Source organism: Mustela nivalis (genome assembly GCF_964662115.1).
Source record: "Mustela nivalis genome assembly, chromosome: 17".
Taxonomy (NCBI): Eukaryota; Metazoa; Chordata; class Mammalia; order Carnivora; family Mustelidae; genus Mustela; species Mustela nivalis.
In genome coordinates, this window is record NC_139036.1 from 29,028,834 (window position 1) to 29,056,660 (window position 27,827).

The 27,827-nt window shown below is 37.2% G+C and overlaps 1 protein-coding gene across 5 annotated transcripts in view; it reads right to left on the reverse strand.

The window, feature by feature from the left end:
* Positions 1 to 27,827, reverse strand: part of RPS6KB1 (ribosomal protein S6 kinase B1) — a 71,069-nt gene that overhangs the window by 30,949 nt on the left and 12,293 nt on the right. For 2 of the 5 annotated variants that reach the window (XM_082705912.1, XM_082705913.1), the window contains exons 5-15: positions 20,724 to 20,871; positions 18,579 to 18,636; positions 17,033 to 17,133; positions 14,971 to 15,061; positions 14,716 to 14,806; positions 14,115 to 14,222; positions 13,153 to 13,215; positions 12,653 to 12,730; positions 8,261 to 8,368; positions 6,126 to 6,238; positions 1,308 to 5,179 (exon numbers count right to left, since the gene is read on the reverse strand). In XM_082705912.1, coding sequence (XP_082562038.1) covers positions 4,942 to 5,179; positions 6,126 to 6,238; positions 8,261 to 8,368; positions 12,653 to 12,730; positions 13,153 to 13,215; positions 14,115 to 14,222; positions 14,716 to 14,806; positions 14,971 to 15,061; positions 17,033 to 17,133; positions 18,579 to 18,636; positions 20,724 to 20,871 — 1,197 coding nt within the window. In that variant the 3' untranslated portion in view covers positions 1,308 to 4,941. Of the gene's footprint in view, positions 1 to 1,307; positions 5,180 to 6,125; positions 6,239 to 8,260; positions 8,369 to 12,652; positions 12,731 to 13,152; positions 13,216 to 14,114; positions 14,223 to 14,715; positions 14,807 to 14,970; positions 15,062 to 17,032; positions 17,134 to 17,693; positions 17,944 to 18,578; positions 18,637 to 20,723; positions 20,872 to 27,827 lie in introns of those variants that run through there. The other 3 variants (XR_014304632.1, XM_082705914.1, XM_082705915.1) reach the window with 2 other exon arrangements.

The following is a 27,827-nucleotide window of genomic DNA, read 5'->3' on the forward strand; positions in this document are numbered from 1 at the left end:
TTCAGCTCAGGTCATGATCCCAGAATCCTGGGATCGAGCCCTGTATCAGGCTCTCTGCTCAGCAGGGACCCTGCTTCTCCTGCTCTCTTTACTGTTTACCCCCACTGTGGTCTCTGGCTCTCTCCGTCAAATAAATAAATTTTAAAAAGAAATAAAGAATATTAGCCTATAACTATTTTTCCTACATAAATATTGCCAAGTTATAAGTACACTGTTGCTAATCAGTGATGATATATTTTACTCTATTACCTACTTTGAGAACAGTTGTAAATACTGAAACAAGCTTACTTGACCTTAAATCACTTTCTTGACTGTGATGAAGCCAAGATTATTTAGGTTTACAGCAGAAGACTGAGAAAGGCAGTTTGGGATTAGAATTTGAGTGTGAAAGATAGTTGTGCTAACTTCCTATTACCAATACAAGAGTAGCATCTTACTACATGGGTAAGCCCTATTATAATACCTACTCTTCTTACCCTATGGCTATATGGATAGTATTCTTTCTTAATATGATTTAATAAAAAAGGCCCATAATAGACAGTTGGGTTTTTGTTCTTAATAAACAAGAAAGCAGTTCACATGTGAATTTAAAAGGTGTGGGGGAATGTAATAGGAGAGCTATGTCATCCACCAACAACAGTGATGAACTGGAAGCACTTCTCTACTTACACTTCAAAATGGGAACAGGGATTCAAAAATCCATTTATTCTGTGAATCCAGATCCCACCCTCTGAAAGACTGTTTCTATCAGCATCAAGAGTCAAAACCATGTGTTATATAAAAGTCATTTTGAGAACTTCTATAGGTAACTCATCCAAATGTGAATTACCTCAATTAAGTGGCTTACACTAAACACCCATCTTACACTAGATATATTGAGCCATTAGTTAAAAACATTCATGCACTACATTATGTAGAACATACACATCTAATAACCAAACGTAGTCAACAAGTGTGGCTGAACAAACTGTTGACTGTCAGCACAAGAAAGTCTTCTTAGTTTATCTGTGAAGTTATTTTTCACATGAGTTTTTTTTTTTTAAGCAACCAATTCAACTATTGAAAAGAACTTGGAAGTTACAAGTGTGTAACATCTAATATATCAGTACTAAAACTTGTTATATATTTAAGTAGCTTAAAATTCTCAGCAGAAAGTTTTACAACTGTCAGACCTCACATATATAAGCAGTTTATTAAATATGAGAACCTGAACATATGTGGTATGTTAAAGCAAAAAATTATTGAAACCATTTGTGCTCCTGATAGTTATTTCTTCCTATCTTAGAATAATAAAAAAATCACTTCTATTTTATGTTCATTCAAATTTGCATTTAATTTCTATTTACATTCATTCAATCCGAAATCAAAATACTTAATACAGGAAACTAAATACAAGATGAAAAGCAGAAAAATGTGTTACCCTCATAGCACTCCTACTAAGGCAGCTGAAGAAGTTATTTACTCTGATAGATGCAAAGCCAACTTGGGATAGGAAAAAAAAATTGCTTAAAGAGCAAACACAGATGAACCCATCGTTCAGATGTTACTTCGGATAATCCACTGAGATAATACTTGTGCTGTGGTGATAAATTAAGAATCACACAAGAAAAGTTTTTTATCGATCAGCAACAGACCACAGGTCATGGTGTAACATATACTTTTATGATTGTTTTGTCCAGCTTGCTGGGTCTACTCCTATGAAAAAGGGTAGATGTTTGGACACTGATATTTTTATTTGAGAAATTAACCATTTTCAAAGCCTCAAAAATCCATTCTTCATAAATTCAACATTTCTCATGGGATTTTAAGATCTAACACTTGTAAGCTAGGAACCATTATAACTGAGTAACCAAAATAGTTAGATCCTGTATTAAACACACAATCCAAGGCTCAGTATATATTACTATCGAAGATGCATCTTGTTTATAACCATTTGTTAAACAATGTTGAATTTATGGAGTATCATACATGCATTCTTACCCCCCACCCCCCAATTATCTTCTATCTCAAAAAATAGTACGGAAAAATTCATCTTGAAGGATTCAAATTAGGTGAGACCATAAAGGGGAAAAAGAAGTAACAATTTTCCTAAAAATCTGGTTCAAGTTCAGTAATTCTTTACATTGTTAATCACAGCTGGTTTATAAATCCCAGTTTATTCTGTAATGCTACAAACCTTATAAAATCAAAATTAGTAAACTTCAGTTCTCAGTGATTATATTTTAATTAAAAAACATGTATAAAGTAAAAAAATATCCTGTAATAGCTGATTTTAAAGAAAATAATCAAGTGATGAAAGAAAAGCACTTAATCTCTTTTATACACTTACCTGGAATAATCATAAAGAACCCTCTTAGAAATTTAAGACTAGTAATATTGACATCATATATTTTAAACTATGCTTGGATTTTTACAAATAAATATAGGGTAGCCATATTGCATAGGTGTGTGCTTTCTGTCTGTGACACTAAAGTGGCACTTGACATGTTTTCACAGTCATAGTAGGGATATCCATTTATGAAACACAATTTCTCTGTAAACTTGCCACAGCATAGGAAATTAATTTCACTAAATGATAAGTTTGAAAAACTGTTTGTATGGATGGTAGGTATGCAATTTATGTTTTTTATGCAGGAAAGTTGCAGTTTGCGCCACTACTGCTGGCAATACTAATTATGAAAACAGTCTATGGGGTGATTAGAGCCAGCCAATCACAGTGCAAATATTACTTACTAGCAAATAGGGCCGAGGAGGACTATTTTGGTGTAAAAACTTCTCTGGAATTTGGTTAGGCAGTCAACACTACAGTTAGTAAACACATTTGAAAACAAGTATCAGAGTAGCACAAGCCATTTGCAGTCTGAAATAAAGCCTGCACCTATCACCAGAGCTTTTGGGTTCTGTTTTTTCAGACATTATAAACTGTCAGAGAACAAAGATCTGTACTCGAAGTGCAATTTCTGCCCTTATCATTACTGTAGCTTCTAATTTACTAGCTACAGTTATAAAGTTATCAGTAGGCTGCTGCATAAAGAGAGGAGGGGGTCTAGAGGAAGTGATTTAAAAAAAAAAAAAAAAAAAAGGCTGTCTGTTCAAAGATGAACTGTAACCAATTCTTTCATTTATTGCCACAATTGAAAAGGTGTATTTCCAATCCTCCTTCATGGTTCTATTCTGCCTAATGTCATAGGATTTCATCTCATCTCACTTGAATTGCCATTTAAATAAGCAAAGCTTTGCTCTTTTCTGACTGAATTCAACATGCATAAAGAATCTTATGGCTTGGATCCTATGGCTCAAAAAGGTTTGAAGAACATAGCAAGCAGCATCTATTTAAAAAAACTGTAGGGTTGCAAAATATTACAAATTGACTTTGCACACTCAGACTGAAGACATTATAAAAAACAAAAAGAGACGTTAAGACTCAACTGCAACTGCATGATCATCTATTATACCAGTATGCGCTGAAATATATTTTTATAAAGCTCTGCAGATATTAAACCCTTTCACCAGCTAAAGTCATGGAAATGCTCTCTTTAAGGCAGGAAGTATTTAAGAAAGGTAAAGCTACCTTTATTTTTATTCTTTGTACCTGTATATCACTTATGTAGATTTTGTTACAATTTCAAAAACATAGTGTCTTGTTAACATGTTTCCTAAATTAAGCCACTAAGTTTTCTTATTCACTGTGGAAGACATTCATCAAAAGGCCATCAAATATTTTTACAATCAAAATATGTAGCCCCAGTATAGGAGAAAGAAAAATACTTTTTTCCTTTTAAAACTGTTGAGGAAAAAAAACCTAAGGAAGGTAGACAGCAAAAACAGTTAAAAGTAAAACTTAAAATCTTACCAATTTGCTGTAAAGAGATTAGACATAGAGAGTGGAACACAACAACACCCTCTTTCCCTGGATCTCCCTCTCTCCCTCACTTTACTGCCCTCAGTATGCATTTTATCCTGACTCTCTTCCATCCTTCTTCAGCCATGGGCTGAAAACATTTGATGTCTTGAACCAAATACTGGTATAAGAACAGGTGGTGACATTTTTCCAGTGCAATGCAGGCCCAGGACAAGGATGAAATGTAGGACATACAATTTATGCCCATTCCAAAGCTTCCAGTTAAGCTTAGCACATAGCAGTACTGCAAGTAGAAATGATTAAATAATTTTTTTTCTAGTATTACAGACAGGTATTGCAGCTGGGTTACTGAAAATAAACCCCAAGTCCACCCCAATCCCTCAAACGAGCCACAGCTGTGGTTAACAATGATTCATTTGCATTTTTATTATTTCACCAAGAGAAGAAACAGAAGTTGTCTGGCTTTCTTCACACCAACCAATAATTTTGCATTTTAAAGTTGGGATGTTTTCCATAATGAGCTGAATCAAAAATCTATTTGAAAAATATATATTTATATAAAAAAAAGATTCAGGTTGTTTGCACGTAAAACATCAATTGTTAAGTTTCTTTTGTCTTTGATTCCATGTTGCTGGAAAAAGTTTGAACAAGCTTGCATGCTAATTTATCCTTAGTTGCAAGTATTACAGGCAATTTCATACTTTGCCTAATGAAAGGATAACCCTTCTTCGACACAATCAGAACTCAACAGTGATTCAGAAGCAACATCCTACCCTTAATACTGTCAGTTCGAGCCATCAATATCAAAATCCTTGATAAGGTTGAGAAGATGTCGCTAGGAATCAATTAATTGATGTGCCTAAGAGTTCCACAATACTATTTTGCTTAAGTTTTTTTTTTTTGCACCATTGATTGATTTTTTAAAATCCATGTTTATTCTTCCTCTGTCCAAAGTGTTCAATGTAATGACACTAACTCTTCGAGACTGTCATTTTGAGTCTTCCTGTTTCAACTTACAGGATGCTCACACATCCTTTCCCCACCTTTTTTGCCTTAAATTCATTAAAATCGTTGCTCTGTCATAGATTCATACGTAGGTGCTCTGGTCGTTTCGAGATCATGGGAAAAGCCTGTTTTTTGTATGGCCCGGAGTTCGGCTGTCGTATTGGAAGTGGTGCTGAAGCTTCCCCACTCATCGTCACATCCATCTGCTCTACTCCACTTGTTTCCATTGGATATTCCACAGGCGTCTGAGGATTTGTCGTGCTGGCTGAAGCACCTCTTCCCCAGAAATCCCCAGGAGAAAATTTGACCGGGCTTTAAGACAAGGAAGAGCTATCATTCATTTATCTCAAGGATTATCTCAACAAGAAGTATTTCCCTTAAATTTCAAGGAAGTGGGGTAATGTGATATTTATTTTTATTTAGTTTTATTTTTGGTGAATTACTACAAAGGCCATCATTCCCCTAGACTAATTGCTAGAGTTTCCTAACTGGTCTATTTACCTCTATGTAAAACCCTCAGTGATAACTTTTTTTTTTTTTTTTAAATCATTTTACTCCCCACTTAAAACAGGTTCCCATTGTATTTAAGATAAAATACTTCTCCAAACCTTTCTCTTCATCACGAACCACATGTCAGGAACACTGACCTTTCATTTCCAAGACCAAGATTTTCCTCCCTTCTGGCTTTTGTATGTTGCTGCTCTACCTGTAACATCCTATACTTCTATTTTTTGTACGGGTGGCTTTTTCTCTTCATTCATAGATGTTACTTCACCAGGGAGGCCTTTCTCTGACCACCATGAATAGAAGCCCACCTGTTATTCCTTGCTACTGCCACACTCTTTCTTTTTCTTCATATAGAAGAAATTTTTCTTCATATACTACTTCATATGATTATATAATCCCTGTATTTCCTCCTTTGGTTATTTTGACTCTCTTCTCACTAAACTGTAAGCGTTAGAACAAGGACAATTTTTGTGTTAATTATGTATCCCCACCATGCAACACAGTCCCTAGTATATAATAAATGTTTAATGAATGGGTAAGGAAGACATTTGCCAGTGCAGCAGCTTACTTTCACAGGAGGGAAGGTAAACTACATAGCATACAATACAAGATCCAGATGCTATGCTTATGTCAACCAAAGAGAATACACCAGAGCTTTCTTTTATATAACCTGGCATAAATTTCTTAAGGCATTCTCCTCCAGGTTAAAAACAAACAAAAAAAAGAGGTGAGAATAACAAAGTCTGAATACCTGACAGGTGTTCGTGGGCTGCCAATAAATCTTCGAGGTGATCGGATTTTTGGTTCAAAGGAAAATTTTTCTTTCACACTTTCAAGTACAGATGGAGCCACATATGTAAAACCCTAAAAAATAGTAATTGTTGACTCCAGAATGGCGTTTTGTCATATATATCAAGAAAATGTGGTTTTGGTCTCTGACACACCAAAATAACAGTGCACACCTAAAATCAGCACTCTGTTTCCTCCCATCTCCTCAATCTCATTTCACACCTGTTAGCTTCTTTCCAGCCATTTCTTGAGGCATGGACCTCAGGAAGGCAGAATTCTATTGAGTCCCATATGCCAGTAAACAGTATTCCACTTTGTTGAAGGAGTAGAACAAAATAGGAAAATGTAGGCTCCACATTAAGCTATTAAATACCAAGATGAATGCAAAGAAAATTCTACTGTTTCTAGCCACATGCACATGAGCAACTAAGATTATCACACCCAAACAGTTTCTCATTATTAGGCCAAAGTAAAAACAGAATTCTCTAAGTTGGCATGTATGGTCTCTCTGACTTAATACCAATGATTGGAAAGATTTGGTATTTTCTTTTTTCTTTTCTTTAGAGTTGGTATTTTCTTGATGTATAAGGGTCAGCATTGTGAAAACCCCCAATTATAATAGGCAGTTATGCCTATTATATATGCAGTTTTGTTAGCTTTAGTTCTTTCTTGGACCTTGCTATCAAACCACCAGGTGTCATTTCTTTGCTGTCAATATTTATCCCTTTAACAATCAGTCCTCCACTAAACTTCCCTTCTAATTATTATTCTAGTCACCTATGAATAGGCATTTTGAGTTATAGTAAAAAGACTCAATAAGCCTCTGGGTGATGTCCTAAAGACTGAGGTGCAATTCTGTAGCACACATGCTTTGTGACAAGTGTATGTACACTTCAGAAACCATTTCCCCACATAGCTTAACTACCAAGAGGACCAGTCTGTGCCTTAATCATCTTTAAATTTCCTTTAATTCTGTGATAGGAATTTAAATAATTATTGAACTGAAGTTGCTCTGACCACAATCTCCAAATAAGTAAGATGTTACTGTTTCTTATTAATTTTTAAAGAGGGGCGCCTGCATGGCTCAGTTGGTTAAGCGACTGCCTTCAGCTCAGGTCATGATCCCAGGGTCTTGGGATAGAGTCCCATATAGGGCTCCTTGCTAAGCAGGGAGCCTGCTTCTCCCACTGCCTCTATATTCTGCCTGCTTGTGCACTCTCTCTGTCAAATAAATAAGAACTCTTAAAAATAAAGAAATAAAAAATAAAGAGATTCACTCTATGTAACAAAATAAATGGTATAAAATGAGGTTTTTGTTGATCAAAATCTAAAAGTCCTCAAAAAATCTAAAAAAAATCTAAAAATCTAAAAGCCTTTTTTTAAAAAAAGATTTTATTTATTTATTTGACAGACAGAGATCACAAGTAGGCAGAGAGGCAGGCAGAGAGGAGGAAGCAGGCTCCCCACAGAGCAGAGAGCCCAAAGTGGGGCTCGATCCCAGGACTCTGGGATCATGACCTGAGCCGAAGGCAGCGGCTTAACCCACTGAGCCACCCAGGCGCCCCAAGCCTTGCTTTTCTGAGGAGACAAGGTACAAATCAATACAAATACTTCTACAGTGAGAATTAGTTTATTTCCTATTACATATAAACCAATATATTTTGATGTCAAATATTCACAATTAACAGGTTAAAAATCCCCTACAAATTTGCTAGAAAATGTACCAAAAATCTGTAACTATTCCAAGAACAGAATAGTTACAGTGAATTCTTCTCCTACTGTTACAACGGTGTGACTTCCAATAGAGATACTGAGGCAAACATCATTTTAAGTCAGCGGCCCATGTAAAAGGGAATCATATACTCCAAAGAACCATACAGTCCTACTCTAAATGCTGAAATGGAACACTGAATTATGGGAATCAGTTTTCTAACTTAGCAAGTCAGAAAACTTAAAAAACCCAAGTTAACTTAATAAAAAATAGCACCTAAGATTATCTATATCAACTGCAAGGCAAACAAACTGAATTTTCTTATTGAAAAGGGTCCACCCTAATACTTAAATTTCTCATGGCTACATGGAAATTCTTTCACTTACCAGAAAGACCTGATTGGCACTTTCACTGAGAGTTGAGTCATCTGGGCTGTCAACAGGTGTCTGACGTGTAAACTTTGAATCAAACTGACTCACATCCTCTTCGGATTGCTTTGTGAAAAACAAAATTAGAAAACAATGAATAGTCTATATTATACATATCAATCAAATGCATGACTTGCATTAGAGAAGGCTCTAGTTAAAACTCTTCAGAGGGCTTGGCTATAATAAAATATCACACAGTTTTAGTAGGAACAGACTGAAGAATAAACACAGATAGAAAGTTTCTTTTTACAGATTTTATTTATTTATTTGAAAGAAAGAGAGAGAGGGTGCCTGCATGGCTCAGTCATTAGGCACCTGCCTTTGGCTTGGGTCATGATCCCAGGGTCCTGCAATCGAGCCCCGTATTGGGCTCCTTGCGCCACGGGAAGCCTGTTCTCCCTCTCTTACTCCCCCTGCTTGTGTTCCCCTCTCACTATGTCTCTGTCAAAAATAAATAAATAAAATCTTTAAAAAAGAGAGAGAGAGAGAGAGTGCACGCTAGAGAGAGCACAAACGTTGGGGATGGGCAGGGGGAGAGGGAGAAGCAGACTCCCCACTGAGCAGGGAGTCCAATGTAAGGGCTCAATCACAGGAGCCCAAGGTCATGACCTGAACCTAAAGCAGATGCTTAACCAACTGAACCACCCAGGTGGCCCCAGGTGGAAAGTTTCAAAGGTCAAATTGCATCTTCAATTTTTAAGCATATACTAAAGTAGATTTTAGTACACACTCATCATATTTTTTAAAAATCTGAATGTCAAAAAAAAATTTTTTTTGAATATCAATCTTCCCCACTTAAAAAATTTCAGTGTGCCTAGTCCACTGGCTAAATTCCCTATTAGAGATAATTTGCTCAGCGGGCCACTTTATAATAAACCCGAGAAACCACTGAGGAAGAGTTTTAACACAAAACGTATTTGTAAATTGCTCTAAAATTTCTTCCTATAGTTTGGTTCATCCTACTACATTCTCAAGGAGCAAAAATGATGTTCTGCTCTGCATGAGTACATCTTCTTATGAAAAACATCACCTAAATCTAACTACCACATCTGTTTAATTCCTAAGGGCTCTCTGGCACAATATCAGACTTTGTGGTCATGTCAAAAGAGCTAAGGAACCAACATGAAGAAGCACCTAGTGTCAAAAGATGATACAAACTAAGCATCAGTAAAAATTACTGCAGCGGATTAAAACACAAATATATTAAAGCTCATAATTAACTTAAAAAGAATCACAGAATTCACTGGTCAATTTTGGAAGATGTTGAAGAACTAATTGATTATTTTGAAAACTGGGAAAGAAACATTTATCCTGCCTTTCCTGTACGAACAATGTAAGTTTCTCTTTAAGGAAAAATTCACTAATGAGGAATCAATAATAGTATTAGAAGAAGACATTTTATAAAAACTAATGAAATCCTGAAACTAGGCTAGAGTTTCTGAATCTCAGCACTACTGACATTTTGGGCTTGATAACTGTTGCAGAGCCCTGTCCTTCATAAAGGAGGATGTTTAGCAGCATCTCTGGCCTTGACTCACTGCAAACCAGTAACATCCCCTCCCCAGAAAGTGACAACTTGTCTCCAAACCTTGCCAAACTGACCATAGCTAAGAATCACTGATATTGGCAATGATCAATGAAAAACAAAACAGAACAACAACAACAAAAAATATATATATACACATTATGCCTCCTGACCAAAATATACAACATCAAAAGTTTAATCGCAGGGCGCCTGGGTGGCTCAGTGGTTACACCTCTGCCTTCGGCTCAGGTCATGATCTCAAGGTCCTGGGATCAAACCCTACATCGGGCTCTCTGCTCACGGGAGCCTGCTTCCCCACTCTCTCTGCCTGCCTGTCTACTTGTGATCTCTCTCTCCGTAAAATAAATATCAGATTAAATATCTAAATCTAAATACTAATTTTTGGAAAAACAGGGAAGAGATGAGTATGATCAATGACACTATGGATTAAAATCACAAAATCAAAGTTTGAAACCCTAGAGGATAAATGGTCCAGTTTCTTCAGTAAGTACTCGGGAGAGGAATCGAGATGGGGGTATCTATAGATGGAAAGCGACCTAAGAGATAAAATAACCAACCCGTACAGACCTTGACTGAATCCTTATTAGAACAAACCAATAGGGAGGAAAAGAAAACAAAAGAAATTGGGGAAATTGTCAGCTTTTTAGTTGTGATAACTAGCAGTTCTGTTTAAGTTTAAACAAGATGACCTGACAAGCTGGATAGTTGGTACATAAAGGTTAATTATCCTCCTTTATAATTATATATATGAAAATTTTAAAGCCAGTCACCTTGTGCTCCAGGACCAAATTATCATCATCATTATCCTCCTCCTCCTTCACCCCAAGAAAGAGAAAAAGAAACTATATTTTCTCAAATTCTGAGGTGGAAGAAAGACAAGAACTAACACACTAACTCATTTACCAATAAATATAGTGTTATGGTTTGAGTTGTGTCCCCATTGACATTCATATGTTGAAGTTCTAACCCAAATACCTCAGAACGGAACCTAATTTGAATGAGGGTCACTGCAGATGAAATTAGTTAAGATGAGGCCATCTTGGGAGTAGGGAAGATCCTAATTCAGTCATGATAAAATAGGAAAATCTGGACACAGATCTGCACAAAAGGAGAATGCAAACATAAAAGTAGAGATCGGGTGAAGTCACCTATGGGCTCCAAGCCTAGCATGGCCAAAGCTAAGGCCAAAGATTGCTAGCAAACCAGCAGAAGCTAGGAGAAAGGCACAGAGTGGAAAGGAAGGTTCTCATAGCCTTCAAAATGAACCAAGTGTGTCAATACATTATGTTGGCATCTAGTCTCCAGAACTGTAATATAATAAACTTCTGCTGTGTAAGCCACCTAGTTGGTGGTACTTTATTACAGCAGGCCTAGCAAACTAATACACACATATGCTATATTTTGAAGAAAATTCCCAGAAAATCAAATTCAAAATAGGGTTGAATCAGAGGGTAACCACACTTAACCTGGTGAACATTTTGTTATGTATATAACTGTTAAATCACTATGCTGTATACCTGAAACTTACATATCATTATATGTCAACTAAACTTTATTTAGAAATAAAAAATAAGGGGCGCCTGGGTGGCTCAGTGGGTTAAAGCCTCTGCCTTCGGCTCAGGTCATGATCCCAGGGTCCTGGGATCGAGCCCCACTCTCTGCTCAGCAGGGAGCCTGCTTCCTCCTCCCTCTCTCTCTGCCTGCCTCTCTGCCTACTTGTGATCTCTATCTGTCAAATAAAATAAATAAAATCTTTAAAAAAAAAAAAGATAAAAAATAAGGGCACCTGAGGGGCTCAGTCAGTTAAATATTTGCCTTCAGCTCAGGTCATCATCCCAGGGTCCTAGGACTGAGCCCTAGATCTGGCTCCCTGCTCAGCATAGAGTCTGCTGCCGCCTCTGCTTATACATGTGAATGCTCTGTCAAATAAATAAATAAAATCTTTAAAAAAAAAAAGAAAGAGAAAGAGAGAATAAGGGCACCTGGCTGGCTCAGTCAGAACATGTGACTTTATTTTTTTAATTTTTTTTTTATTTTTTAAAGATTTTATGTATTTACTTGCGAGAGAAAGAGAGAGCGCGTGAGCAGGGGGCAGAGGTAGAAGCAGGCTCCCTACTTTGTAGGGAGCCTGACTCAGGGCTGAATCCCAGGACCATGGGATCATGACCTGCGCTGAAGGCATAAGCTTACTGAGCCACCCAGGTACCCCAAACATGTGACTCTTGATCTGGGGTTCATGAGTTAGAGCCCCATGTGGGATATAGAGATTACTTTAAAAAAACTTAAAAAAAAAAAAAGAGTAAACAGTTATTCCCCATAAAAATAAAAATGGTTGAATCAAGTAAACAAAGCAAAGAAGTTCTAACTACTTGAAATATTTAGTTGTCTTAGGTAACTGACTTAAAAATAGTTAATACACTCATCAATTGCTGATGGCAATAGTCTTTGAAAAGACTATACAGTATAGAGTCTGAGAAGAACATAAACCAAAGTTTTCTGAATGGTTTATATTAACATAATGTTTTTGAATGATCTAAGATTTTATTTATTTTTTATTTTATTTTTTTTTTTTAAGGATTTTTTAATTTATTTGACAGACAATGAGACAGTGAGGGAACACAAGCAGGGGGCGTGGGAGAGGGAGAAGCAGGCTTCCCATAGAGCTGGGAGCTGGATGCAGGGCCTGGAATCATGACCTGAGCCAAAGGCAGACAGCTTAACGACTGAGCCTCTCAGCCGCCCCTGGGATTTTATTCTAAAAAAATACCAGGTCCCTCAAAGTATATGCTTTCATGTATACATACCAACAGAGGTTTAAAGGGGGGCTCCACCTTCCGAGCCAGCAATTCTTCCCAGTTAATATGCCTGAAGAATGGATGAGCCTAGAAAAAAAGAACAGGAAGAAAAGTCAAGGTGAACAGACTTCACTGGACTGACAAATTAACTGTCTGTTTGAAGTTACAAATCACAAAATAAGCTATACTTATTTTTTTAGATTTTATTTATTTATTTGAGAGAGAGAAAACATGCATACAAGTACGGGGAGAGGCAGAGGGGGAGAGAGAGAAAGAGAGAGAATCTCTCAAGCAGACTCCAGGCAGAGCTTGGAGCCCAAAACAGGGTTTGATCCCAAGACCATGAGATCATGACCTGAGCCAAAAGCAAGAGTTGGATGCTTAATCAACTGAGCCACCCAGGTGCCCCCCCCAAATAAGCTATACTTTAAACAACTACACAGAACCCTCACAAATAAATAAAATTAGCTCTATCTTCCCTTCAAACCACCAAAAAGGCCAATCCCTACTTGAACTTCTCCAGCATCCCCAGGACCAGCTCCAAGTCGAGAAGCAGCATTTCTTTTCAGCAGCTTTAAGGAGGGAAAACAAAACAAAACATTGATAAGCCATAGTCAAATTGATTATTTTTTATTTAGAGAATTTGCTTGTCTATATTGCTTCTCTATTTTGAGAAAATTGGCTTTATTAATTATAACTAAATATTGCTTGGGAATAAAAAGGAAAAAAAATATTTAAAAAATTTTTATTTATTTAAGGAGAGAGAACAGAGAGAGAAAGCACACACAAGCAGCAGGCAGCGGGGAGGGTGTAAGGGAGAGGCAGGGGCCGAGGGAGAGGGAGAAGCAGACTCTTTGCTGAGCAGGGAGCCCAACGCAGGGCTCAATTCCAGGACCTGGGATCATGACCCGAGCTGAGCCACCCAGGCACCCCAAGGAACGAAAATCTTTTAAAAATGTGTACTTAACCTGTAAAAACTGTAGGTTTTTTGATTAATATATATGATCCTTTATTTAAAATGTATGTTTCAGGGGTGCCTGGGTGGCTCAGTGGGTTAAACCTTTGCCTTCGGGTCAGGTCATGATCCCAGGGTCCTGGGATCCAGCCCCACATCGGGCTCTCTGTTCAGCAGGGAGCTTGCTTCCCCCTCCCTGACTGTCTCTCTGCCTACTTGTGATCCGTCTGTCAAATAAATAAATCTTAAAAAATTAAATTAAATTAAATGTATGTTCAATTCTATTTAAATTCCAGTAGTTGTGGGTTATCATTTCATGTCCTACCTTTTTTTTTTTTTTAAAGATTTATTTATTTATTTATTTGAGAGAGAAAGAGTGCAGAGGGAGAGGGAGAAGCAGACTCCTGCTGAGCAGGAGCCTGACACAGTGCTTGATCCCAGGACCCCAAGATCATGACCCAAGCCAAAGGCAGACACTTAACCGACTGAGCCACCCAGGCGCCCCTCTTGTCCTACCTTTTTAAGCAGATCTCTGGCTTCTTGTGTGAGGTAGGGAGGCAAATTGAGTTTACATTTGAGGATTTTGTCAATTGTTTTCTTTCTGTTCTCCCCAGTGAATGGGGGCTACGAGTAGAAGAGAGTGTGAAAAATTAGCATATAAAAATTAAAATCATCCATTTCCTAAATTAGTCCGTTATGCATAAAGATCAGAAATGTATGCTGTGATATGGGCTGACTGCTAAAGATCTATAGTTTTTAAGCAACGTGACAGAAGAAATAGTAACATCTCAGAAGAAACTGGGTTTCCACTTTTAACTTTGTGTGGTAATAGGTGAGCCCTGTGATTTTATGCTTTACTTTCTCTTTTTATACAATAAGGGCAGTATCTATTTTATACCTATTTCACAGGACTGACATGACAGATCATTTAAACAAAAATGTTTTTAAAAGTAAAGGGCCCATACTACGACCAATAAAGCAATTAGTGTTAATTTTTTTTTTAAAGTAACTCCATCAGTAACATTTTTAAAAACCACAGGAAAGGTCTCTTGCCATAATGATTTAATAACTACTCAGCACAGACCATAATACATGCAGCTTTTAACTGTGCACCTACTGCTCCAGTCAGCATGTCATACATTAATGCTCCCAAACTCCACCAATCCACAGCACGATTGTGGCCACTTCTCATCAAGATTTCAGGGGCCCTACAATGAGAAAAATAATACGCCTAAAAAATTCACCCATTTGCATATCATCTGAATTAGAAGTTTAAAAACAATATACTGAGCCAAATGGCCCTACATAAACCAGGTGAAAGTTAGCTATCACCCCCCCAAACCAGTTATATTTCTTGCAACATGCAGCTCACATGTATTCTATTGTTCCACAAAATGTGTGTGTGACTGTTCCATCGTGAATAGATTCTTTGCATAGTCCAAAGTCTGTTAGTTTCACATGACCTACAATGAAAGATCACAGCATGGTTATTCTGAGAATTCTAAGCATGTGCAGTGTTTGAATGTATCATAGAAGACAATAATCTATTCTTCCATTTAACATTTTCTGCCTTAAATATTTGTTGAAGATACAAACAACTAGCAAGGTGCCATCCATAATATGGGATGCTAACTTTTTAAAGCTAACACAGTCATTTTTGGCCAATGATATAATATAAAGGGAAAATAGAGAAATCAGTAAAACAGTTTTTCCAAAGCTCTATCTTTACCTATACCTAGAATCCTCTACCATCCTGAGAAAGCAAGCCTTCAAGAAAAATTCTCTAAAGTCTGGTTTAAGGGGTACCTGGGTGGCTCAGTGGGTTAAAGCCTTTGCTTTCAGCTCAGGTCATGGTCTCAGGGTACTGGGATCGAGCCCAGCATCAGGCTCTCTGCTCAGCAGGGAGCCTGCTTCCTCCTCTCACTCTCTCTGCCTGCCTCTCTGCCTACTTGTGATCTCAGTCTATCAAATAAATAAATAAAATCTTTTAAAAAAAAGTCTGGTTTAAGTACACAAACCCTTATAAAGATATGTTGCATCATTTAAAAGTCTGACACTATACTTCAAATATATAACTTTTTACCACAGTGAACTGTGACTGGACAGTTTTTTAAATAGTCTCAGAAAATCAATGAAACAAGTTGGCTAATTCTGCTAATACTTGCCAATTCAGAAAAAGAAATGAAATTGCTATGGCAAGGGACTGTCAGCTCTAATCCAAAAAGTGAAAAACTCACCACCTTACACAAAGAACATTGCAGTTCAAGCTTAGCTTTACTAAAATGTTATTTGATATAGAGTGGTTCAACCACCCCAGGAACCCTACTATTCCAGGTTTATTTCAGAGAAAAGAAAACGTAATGGCTTATTGATACTCTGACATACAAAAAAATATGACCTTTATCTTCACAGAACCACCTGACACACTCAGCATTATGAATCAAAGAAGTTAACTAGTCACTTCCCTATTCTATCCTTTGCCTTAGAATTCAGAATCAGAATCCAAGTGTGGGGGGATGGGAGCGGAACTGGGAGGGACAGAGATACATATATTCCCATGATGTGCTTGGTTAAGTAGAATTTCTCCTAAAAAAAAAAGAAAAGAAAAGAAAAGAAAAACAGAAAACGAGAAAAAAAGCACAATTTGAAACATATTCATATTAGCATCAGTTGTCCACACCATTTCCTGTCCAAGAATTTAAAACCCTTAACTACCTCATGTATCATTTTGTAGACATTGAAGGCACCCCAACAGCCTGGCTGGCTGGTTGCTCCTTTGGGGTATGAGTGACCTGAGAAGTCTACTGAGCCCAGATTACTCTTGCATAAATCAAACTGTCTCTAGCAGCATGTAGTTGTAATCAAGACTCAGTCTGTTCTACGTACAGCTGCACAGAGTATGAGCCTTTCTGATTTTTATGTTTGTTGTTATGAACACCAAGAATAAACTGATGCCTACTAAACATTTTCTTTCCAAGGCTACATCAAATATTTTGGTTCAATTCTAATCCTTTTCTACAGCATTAATAAAATTTATCATAAAAAGTACTGCTTCTAATATTTATGCATCTTTTTTCATTAAGGAAAACTCAATTTATAGGGTTAAGATCTACTTTCCAATTTAAGGGACAAACCAAAACTAAAGTTGGGACTGGCTTTTGGCTCACATGTTATGTAAAGATTTCAAAAGAATGATAAGCTATAAAGAGCAAGGATTAAACCAGAAAACACAGTTAAGTGGTTAGTTATTCCTAACTTCCTCTAATCTCATCAATCACAATTATCTAAATACTTAAATCTCAGCAAGCATTATGATGCCATAAATTGTGAGGGAGGAGTGTATAACAGAAGTTACATGACTATGGGGCTTTGACCTGGGTGGGAGGATTTTAAGATGATTATTTACTATAGAATTGTTTACGGTATATCTCCACCTTGGTGATTAAGCATGATATTCTCCGGCTTCAGGTCTCTGTAGATGATCCCCTTTTGATGTAAATGCCCCAAAGCCATGGAGATTTCTGCCAAATAAAAGCTGGAAACAAAAGTGATTTAATAAAATTAAAAAGAGTAATATATTCAAAGCAGTTTATGTATGGAGCAAAATTCCTTGAAAGAAATAGACATGCACCAAAGACCAAATTAGTGGGTATGGGGGTGGGTATGGGGGAAAGAGATGGCACAGGATGCTGCCAAAAGGCATGGTGACATTTATGTTTCACTTATTTAGTGAAACTATAAAATGTTTTCTTTAGAACATACTACTAATTTCAAAAAAGTCCAGAATATGCCAAACTGTCACTGGCTTTTGTTCTGTTCCTAATAGGAATTAGGACAATAGTCATTCAGATCAAAGCAAATTTCTCCCACCCACCCCCAATTTTAAAATCCCATAGGACACAGGAACTTTGTTATTCTCAGAGATCAAGTCTTAGTTTCGAAAGATACCTTATAAATAATCTGACCCTTAGAAGCCCACTCATCCCTTAATACAGCTGCATTATTTATAAACAGTTCATGCCCACAGTATCTGCCCTCCCTCCTGCCAGCCAGCCCACAACTATAAACTGTGTGACACTCAAATTTATCTACCTCAAAAGAATAAAGGGCTGAGTCAACCCTGTCTGGATTCGAAAAGCACAAGGCACTGCAATACTGGCTGCATAACAATGTTGCAATCCTGCAGATTACTCCAGGATGGAGAGGGTGTGTCCTAGAGGACTGAGGCAGTTTCACAGCCAGCAGGACCACAAATACAGCCTCCAACAGGGCTCAGAGAGCCTCCTCCAAAAAAGGGTACTTCATCCCTAAGGCTCTTAAATGCAGCTTCTGTGTTAGAAAAGGCCTGAAATTAAACAATGGAATGCAGTTTGGTAATTAAAATAGAAAAAAACATTTAAGTGTTTTCTATTCAATTAATGTGTAGGATAAACTGATTTATTGTTACCCAATACTGTCATCTCACAAAAGGATGTGTATATTTTTAATTTGAAGCAGATGCCATCTTAAGAAATATAAGGGTAGATCCCATCCTGGCCATAGAATCAATCCACAGATGATGTGTGCCGGCTTATCACCTCCCTAAGACTGCACCTTGGGAACTGGAAAGTCTAAAAAAAAAGAGGAGATGATTTCTGATACTTTCCTTTGTTCCAGACATAAAGTTTCACCGGAAAACCACACTCACCCACAGCCAAGGCAGGCAGCTTACCAATTCAAGGAAAGAAAGCCCCAGTGAGAATGGTTCTGTTAGGAACTGGCGTGAAGAGCGTTCCACCCAAGGCCTGGGGGCAAAGGAATGATGTGACCTCCAAAATCTGCCCCATCCCAAAGATACTTCTCCCCCTTGAAGTCCTGAGTGACTGACTGGCTCCAGAACAATTTACTGAATCATTTGGCTGCCCACAGTGGGAAAAGGGCTTTGCTTTTAATTATATGAATCATTACCTGAATCCATGCAACTGTAAAAATTTCACTTACCAGGCTGTGTCTTCCATAAATATTCCCTCTCTTTCTAACTGCATAAATAATTCTCCTCCTGTGAAGAAAAGGAAAAGGGCTTAGAAATAAAACAATTTTCATTTCCAACCCATTTGTAATGAGAAGGTTGTGCTTTCTCTTTTAACTACAGTTAAAAGATAGCAGTTCCTTAAAACTAAAAAACAGATCCTAAAAACTATAGGTTTAAAACTAAGTCTTCAGGATTCTATTTTTGCAGTGTTCTTATTCTTATGTGAAAACTATGTTTTGGAATTCTAGGTTTTACATCTTTAAACTTCAAAATAGTTAAAAGATTCCAGACCTGAGGTTAAAAAAGTAATCTTGGTTAAAACTTCTCTCACATTTTATCCTAAGCAGAAAAATGTTAGTATATAATTAAGCCACCCTTACAAATTACAATTAGTGAATGCCCTTATTCCATATTTTCAGATCTCTTAATCTAGATTAATCTAGCAGCAGCTTTATTAAAAGCATGACATTGTTTTGAATATCAAGATAATAACAACTTATATTCCATTGAATAATCTTAGAATACATGAGCCCGCAATGATGTAAATCAATGAAGAGATCAATAAATTAGGTTTTAAAATGGGAGAGAAGGAAAAGCTCTTTGTTACAGCAGAATGCCAAATAAATAAATGAGGCATGATGGAATAAGAAAAATCACTTGGCAAACATTACAGTTAATTGTTTCAAGCAAGAATCAATGAATGCTAAAACTGTATATGAAAGCTTGATGAGAGATAAGATATTTCAATAATCCCAAAGTATCTCAAGATACTTATTCATTACAAAGGGTAAACTTCTCCAGGGAAAAAATTGGCCAACACCACCTTATAAATGTGATCAAAGTGAACATCAACAGCAATGGGACAAAGATATAACATCATGTACCTCCTGATCTGACAGAAGACACAATGTCACTTCGATGGTCCTCCCCAAATGCATAACCTGAATCTAATCTTGAGGAAACATCAGATAAGCCCAAATTGGTGCATTCTACAAAATAACTGGCCTATATTCTTCAAAAATGTTAAGGTCACAAAAGATAAACACTGAGGAACTGTTTAGGTTAAAGGGAGCTGAGAGATATTACTGTATCAATGTTAATTTCCAGTTTTGATAATTTTAGTAGAGTTAAGATACTGTCATTAATTTTAGAAAATATAAACTGGAGCATTTAGGGGTAATGGGAAATCATGTCTGAAACACTCGCTTAAGCAATCCAGAAAAAAAAAGTGTGTTTATACATATACATGTATATATATATACATACACACACACATATATATACACACACATATATATGTATACATATACATATACATAGGGAGAGAAAAGAAGGATGAAACAAAACAACTGTAAAATGAAAACACTTGGGGAATCTAGGTGAAGAATATGTGGGAAGTCTTTGTATTGTTTATGCAACTTTTCTGTATAAATCCAAAATTGTCAAAATAAAGTTACTCAAAAAACGGCAACACAGTCACAAAAAAGTTGCTAAATTCTGCATCTTTCTGTTCCATGTTACAGGCCATTGTGGAACCTCTTTTTCAGAAAACTCAGATATCTTGGCTGGTAATAGATACCTGTGATTTAGAAATGATAAGCAACAAGGTTTGAGGAGGTAGTAATCCCTGGAAATTGTGGATGTCTTCCTATGTAAACTGCACAGTCTAGCAAAAAAGCTACATTCAACCAAAAAACTCTGTTTAGAGATGCAATTTTGAAAATACTCAGTATCTTAAATACTCTCAGTAAGTTTTCCAATTGAGTTTAGAAATGCTTTGATAGTTCATTGGAATTATAGTATCTTACCCCAGTACAGTCAATGTGATGGCTCTGTATCAATTAGGTGTTTGTTATTTTAAGTATGATTACAAAGGGATTAGGATTAAGATAAAATTTCACAGAAGGGGAAAAAAACCTAACCTTTAAATCTCTTCATATTTGTCTGCAAAAAGAAACACATGGTCACATCTAAATTTCTTATGTCAATGTATTTGTCAATTTTAAGAACTATTGAATCACATTGGGGAAAAAGCATTTTTTCCATTGGAAAATAATGTTTAACCCAGTTTCTGGAGCAAAGGCAAATAATTACACCAAACTGAGTGTACTGACCGCTGAGATACTCAAGGATGAGGTAGAGTTTTCCACCGGTCTGAAAGGCATAAATTAAATCCACAATGAAGGGATGCTTTACTTCCTCCAGAATATTCCGTTCTGCTTTTGTATGAGCTGTATCTTTAGCATTTCTTACTATCATTGCCTAAAGGAAAAGAGATGATCTATAAGAACAAAACAGTAGACATTTTTATTCTATAGTAACTGGAAATTCTATTTTGTGTTCTTCTTGCCAATAGTTTAATATTTAATATAATTAATTTAATTATAGTTCTCACCAGAGACTGAGATAGGAGTAATGGAAGACATTCACTTCTTATATATATCTGCACTGTTTGGATTTTTTGCACTGAACATATAAATAACTTAAAGATACCTTTTTAAAAAATGTAAACAGATGGAAGTTTATTCATATGTTCACTAATTATTCTATGTCTACTATGCTCCAGGCTCTGTAATAAAAAGAAGAACAAACAGAAGTCTCCAGCTATTAGGAGTCCAAAGTCTCAGGGAAGAGAGAGAAGTCAATGCAGGTAAACACAAGGTGCTATGGGAGAAGAGAGAAACTACAGCTAACATGGCAAGAAGTGTACTGGGAGGTGGCAATACCTAAACTGTATCATGAAAAATATTAAAATGAAACACAGAGCATAAAAAAAGCATTTCCAGTGCAAAACAGGCTTGACAGGACATGTCTAGGTAATCTATAAGTAGTTCAAGTGACTAGACATTAGGCTGGTGTTGTAGGTGGAGACCAGGAAATGGAAGGCCTAGGTACCCAGGCAAAAGCGCTTGAATCGGGCGCCTGGGTAGCTCAGTGGGTTAAGCCGCTGCCTTCGGCTCAGGTCATGATCTCGGGGCCCTAGGGTTGAGTCCCACATCGGGCTCTCTGCTCAGCGGGGGGCCTGCTTCCCTTCCTCTCTCTGCCTACCTCTCTGCCTACTTGTGATCTCTGTCAAATAAATAAATAAAATCTTTAAAAAAAAAAAACAAAAAAGCACTTGAATCTTATCTCAGAGGCAGAGGAAAAATGTTAAGGTACTGAAAATGAGTAATCTTTGGCTTTAAGACAGTTTTAGTAGTAGTTCGGAGTTTTAGGGAAGAAATGAGACTAGCTGGGGGGCTAATAACAGTAAACTAAATTAAGTAAGACCTGTATCTAAAAAAATGAAGGTGGGGGACATTTGTGGTTCAGTCAGTTAAACGTCCAATTCTTGATTTTGGCGGCTCTGGTCATGATCTCAGGGTGGTGAGACTGAGCCCCACATTGGGCTTCATGTTGGTCATGGAGCCTACTTAAGATTCTCTCCTTCTACCCCTCCCAACCCCACCTCTCTAAAAAAAGAAAGAAAAAAGAAAAAGGAAGGTGGGAAAAAAGAAAAGGTATCATCAGCACTTGCTGACTAGGTTGAGAAGAAATGATGATACCACGGTTTCTGCATAATTAATAGGACAATGATTATCATTCAATAACAGGAAATGAAAGTCAAAACAGTTTTAGGAAAATGATGCATTATTTTGGATATGTACGGTCTAAATTCTAGGACTAAGTTCTGGTACATCTCCAGTAACATGAAAAACATACACACAAGATCAGTAGTTGCAATATTATTAAAGTGCAATATTAAAAACAACTTAAATGGCCATGTATAGAATACTGGATAAAAACCTATAGGCTATCGACCTAATGTGTAAAAAAAGCTTTAAAAAGAACAGGGAATTTCTCTGTGAAACCAAAACAAAACCAAAATCAGTACAAAAGAGCATATATGGCATAACAGTATTATATAGTATACCACCTTTTGTGTCAGAAAGGGGAGATAAGAACATGTACATGTATCTCCTTATATCTTCAATAAGATAACTAAGATAAACCAAAAGCTAATGACAGTGGAAAGGTAAAAAAAAAGTAATAGGACTAGACTTCTGCGAACACCTTCTGAGTAAAGCCTCAACGCTTTTAGCTTACCTAAAGTTTTTCTTTTTCTCTTACCTAAATCAAATATTATTGCGATTATAAAATAGGGGTTTTTGAATTCTGAACCATGCTAATGTTTTATATATTCCAAAAATAAAATTAAATCAACAAGGATGGGGGAGGGAAATAAAACTGTGAACACAACAGAAATACATAAATGCAACTGAATAGGGGCGCCTGGGTGGCTCAGTGGGTTAGTCTCTGCCTTTGGCTCAGGTTATAATCTCAGGGTCCTGGAATCGAGCTCCACATTGCACTCTCTGCTCAGCCGGGAGCATGCTTCCACCTCTCTCTCTGCCTGTCTCTGTGCCTACTTGTGATGTGCTTGTCAAATAAATAAATAAATAAATCTTTAATTTAAAAAAATTAGTAAATAGTCGGGGCGCCTGGGTGGCTCAGTGGGTTAAGCCGCTGCCTTCGGCTCAGGTCATGATCAGGGTCCTGGGATCGAGTCCCGCATCGGGCTCTCTGCTCAGCAGGGAGCCTGCTTCCCTCTCTCTCTCTCTCTCTCTCTCTCTCTCTGCCTGCCTCTCCATCTACTTGTGATTTCTCTCTGTCAAATAAATAAATAAAATCTTTAAAAAAAAAAAAATTAGTAAATAGAATCACATAAGTAAACAAAACAGTTTTCTTAGCTTCAATGTAACAGAGAGGTAAATTAAGGATGAATTAAGTAAAGACCACTGAATTCAGCCATTAGGAGATTGGTGGTGACAAGAGTTTCATTGAAATAGTAGAGTCATTAAGTCAAAATAGAGTAAATGAAAAAAATAATAAAACATGACTTCTCAAGGGCGCCTGGGTGGCTCAGTGGGTTAAGCCGCTGCCTTCGGCTCAGGTCATGATCTCAGGGTCCTGGGATTGAGTCCCGCATCGGGCTCTCTGCTCAGCAGGGAGCCTGCTTCCCTCTCTCTCTCTCTGCCTGCCTCTCCATCTACTTGTGATTTCTCTCTGTCAAATAAATAAATAAAATCTTAAAAAAAAAAAAAAACATGACTTCTCAAGAAATTCAGCTAAGAAGGCAAAGAGGGTAGAAGCTATCGAAAGACTTTATGTGAAAGAAGGATCTGTTTTACTAAATATGGCAAAAGCACCAATATACATAAACAAAAAAAGAAGTCAGAACAGAGGATGGAAAAACAGAAAGAAGTGACAAAGACCCCTACCAGGCAGAAAGGGATGGGATCCAAAACATAAGCAGAGGGCTTAACCTTGAAAAGGAGGAGGAATACATCTCCTACTAAACACTGGAGAGAAGGAAGTAAAGACAAGTAAAAATGCAGATTAATATGGTATGAGGGGTAGGGATCAGAACAGCAAGTGGAAGGAAATCACATGTGACAGCCTCAAATAGGAAGAAGCAGTGTACTAAAGAGTTAAGAGGGACTGATAACAGTTACAGAAAATGAAAGTTGTCTGGTAACATGGAGAAAAAAAGTTGGTGGGACACCTGGGTGGCTCAGTCTGTTAAGTGTCTGCCTTCAGCTCAGGTCATGATTCCAGGGTCCTGGGATCGAGCCCCACATTGAGCAGGGAGCCTGCCTCTCTGTCTCCCTCTGCCTAACACTCTCCCTGCTTGTGCCCTCTTTATCTCTCTCTGTCAAATAAATTAAAAAATCTTTAAAAAAAAGAGAGAGAGAGAAACAGCTGATGAATACTTAGGGTCCAAATGATTTGGGTACTATTAATTTGTCCTAGCAGCAATCTATAAGCTTATGTGATTTCTGCCAGCAATGCTCAGTAGCTGAGATAAAATAAAAGAGTATGAACAACTGAACTATTAGGAGTAGGACTTTCCTAAAAATAAGGTCAATGGGGCTAGCAAGAACTAAAATGGCAGATCATGCTGATTATACCAGATTCAGAATAAAGTGAAATAAGAAGGGAGTCAAGAACTTTAGCAAAAAAAACCCAAAACGGTCAAAGAACTAAAAGGTTGAGAGCCAAAGACCAAGCATTGTGAGAATAAAGAAGTGAGAAAGTTATTGTTCTATTATAGTCCAACACTTCAGAGGTGGAGAATACAGCCATGGGGGCTGGTAAAGTGGAATGGAGGTGAAAGCTGATAGAGTTGAGATCAGGGAATTAGAAGGCAAGGCTACTGATTACTTATTTAATATAAGGACAGCAAAGATATACAGGATGACAAGGCTTAGGAAGGAGAAAAAAAGAATGATAAATACTGAGGGAGGTTTCAACCTCAAAGTAGAAAGGATTTTGACCACAAGATAGAAAAAAAAATTGTAAGAATAAGCTTAACAATTCTTCCCTTGAATTATATGGTAAGCAGAGTGAGAGGAAGAGAACACATTTGCCTCAAATCCTAAATCTTAGTATCTAACATAATGCCTGGCACATTACCAGTTCTCAACTGATTCAATAAAAGAAGGAATGAAACAAGTATGATCAATCTGTTAACCACAAGCCTTTAGCCAAACAGTCTAAAATTTACAGTGTGGGCTAAACTAATGCCATGGGCAACAGTACTTTGCTTCCAAGGTACATCTTTGTTGCAACTGGTAGGAAAGAGAGTCTTTTCCTCAACATTTCACCCTGAGAAAATACCCAAGTAGTACCATTCTTGTAAAAAAAAAAAAAAAAATCCCAGAATAACTGAAAAATTCAGACAAACTGTCCAGATGTAAACACCATTTAAGATAAAGAGACATGTGGTTCTACTCTGATTTCATCTTCAAGACTGGAAAAAGACATGTTCTTACCACATACCGAGTTCAAGAGGGTTAATAATAATAAAATCAGAATAAAGAAGCTCGAAGGCAGCAATCTGTCATCTTATCTAGTTAGGAATTAAAATTCTGGACTTAACCCTAGCACCTCTTCACTTTCATTATTTATACTGTGAGCTTGTTTTCAGGGACAGCAAGGAAAACATGAAACAGCATCTGACTCTCTAGCCACGCTTGGGGAAAGAAAAACCCTGAGAATGGGAAGGAGTGGTAACTAAGCACATGGAGAGGCAATCACGTTAGGTCTTAGATATAAGTCTATGGATTTCCCAGTACTCTGTGCCTATCCACCATCAGTAGAAAAACAACACCCTCTTCTTTTCATTTAAGGTGCCCATGCCAGAAACATATTTGACTTAAGACAGAACTGTGACTAATTATGGTCAGCCTTGATTATAAAATATATCAAAAGGAATAAATTAACCTAAGAATCTTGACCAGTACTTCTTTCAACATTTCTAGGACAAGCATTATTTTATTATCTCCATCATTAATCTCAAATGATTCCAATGTGAAAGCCAGACAGCAGATTAATACTGACTTATTGATATAGAAAGTGAAGTTCAGAATATCTAAACTGGTTCTTTTAAGACAATCACCAGGGGTGATTTTAGCTGGCCCCGTCAGAACAGCATGTGACTCTTAATCTCGGGTCATGAGTTCAAGCCCTATGTTGGATGTAGAGATTACTTGAATAAACAAACAAAAAAAAAAAAAAAAAAAAAAGACAGGGGTGCCTGGGTGGCTCAGTGGGTTAAGCCGCTGCCTTCGGCTCAGGTCATGATCTCAGGGTCCTGGGATCGAGTCCCGCATCGGGCTCTCTGCTCGGCAGGGAGCCTGCTTCCCTCTCTCTCTCTGCCTGCCTCTCTGTCAAATAAATAAATAAAATATTTGGAAAAAAAAAAAAAAAAAAGACAATCAGCAATAAAGTTGTGGTCATATTTGTTCCTCAGCTTTTAAATTAATAAGTCATGTATATTGCTTAAGTAAAAATTAGGAAGATAAGGACTGAAGTATTACAAACCCTGTAATTTTTGTTAAAAGTCGTTTTGATTGTCTTTTAATACAGTTTTCTACTAAGACTTGTTTTAAGACAGTGTGATCTTCTCAGAAATTAATCCCAAACAAAAAGAACAAGAAACCAAACACACATAACCCATTTTCAATAAAACTAGGAAATGCATTTAACTCCACACATCAGGAGGTAAAGAAAACAGAGTGGTTTAAAGCAATGGTACATGACTCAGTGGAGTAGAATATGATCAAACCTAAATGCCTGCACAGAGAACTCAAAAGAAGTTGATTCCATCTATAGAACCCTAGTAGGTTCAAAAATTGGAGACAAAAATAAAAAGCAAGAAAGGAAAAAAAAAGTCATTAGGGACTACAGAAGGCAGAAGGTAGAGGACTAAAAATAGGTAGATTACTAACACTTGGAAAGGTGTACTCTCCAAGAAAAAAAAAAAAAAAGATACAGAGTGAAGTGCTAAAGTAAAAACTTGACTTCAGTGAAGGTCTGCGTATTGGAAGGTTAAGATCTTCATCTCTTCTCTCCCATCCAGCTCCAGGATGCTTTTTTCTATGCAAAAGAATAGAGGATCTTTGTCAGCACCAACTGACTACAGAAAATGATATCTGGAGGTTCTCAGTCAATTGCCAGCTAACCACATGCCTTCCTACACAGATGGAACTTGTGATCAGCTTTTCAGAATTTCACTCTTAAATATGAACAATCAGTAAAGGACACCAGGCATCTAAAGAAGACTTTTGACATGGAAGAAAGAGATTAAAATCAAACTTAAAGCAAACAGGAACTTAGAAAAGAGATCTAATGCCTAGAAAAAAAGGACATTTCAAAGAATTATCATAAATACCCTCAGAGGAATAAGATAAAATAATGTACTCATAAAACAGTTGCTATAAAAAGAAAAAGTCAGTTAAGTGTCTACCTTCAGGGCGCCTGGGTGGCTCAGTGGGTTAAGCCGCTGCCTTCGGCTCAGGTCATGATCTCAGGGTCCTGGGATCGAGTCCCGCATCGGGCTCTCTGCTCAGCAGGGAGCCTGCTTCCTCCTCTCTCTCTCTGCCTGCCTCTCTGCCTACTTGTAATCTCTCTCTGTCAAATAAATAAATAAATAAATCTTTAAAAAAAAAAAAAAAAAAAAAAAAAAAAGTGTCTACCTTCAGCTTGGGTTATGACCTCAGGGTCCTGGGACTAAGCCCCATGTCAGGCTCCCTGCTCGGCTAAGAGTCTGCTTCTCCCTCTCCCTCTGACACTCTGCCCCACTTGTGCTCCATCTCAAATAAATAGAAAATCTTTTGAAAAATCTCAGAAAGTAAACAAAAAGACAAAGAAGCGGACAAATGGAAAAGATAAGA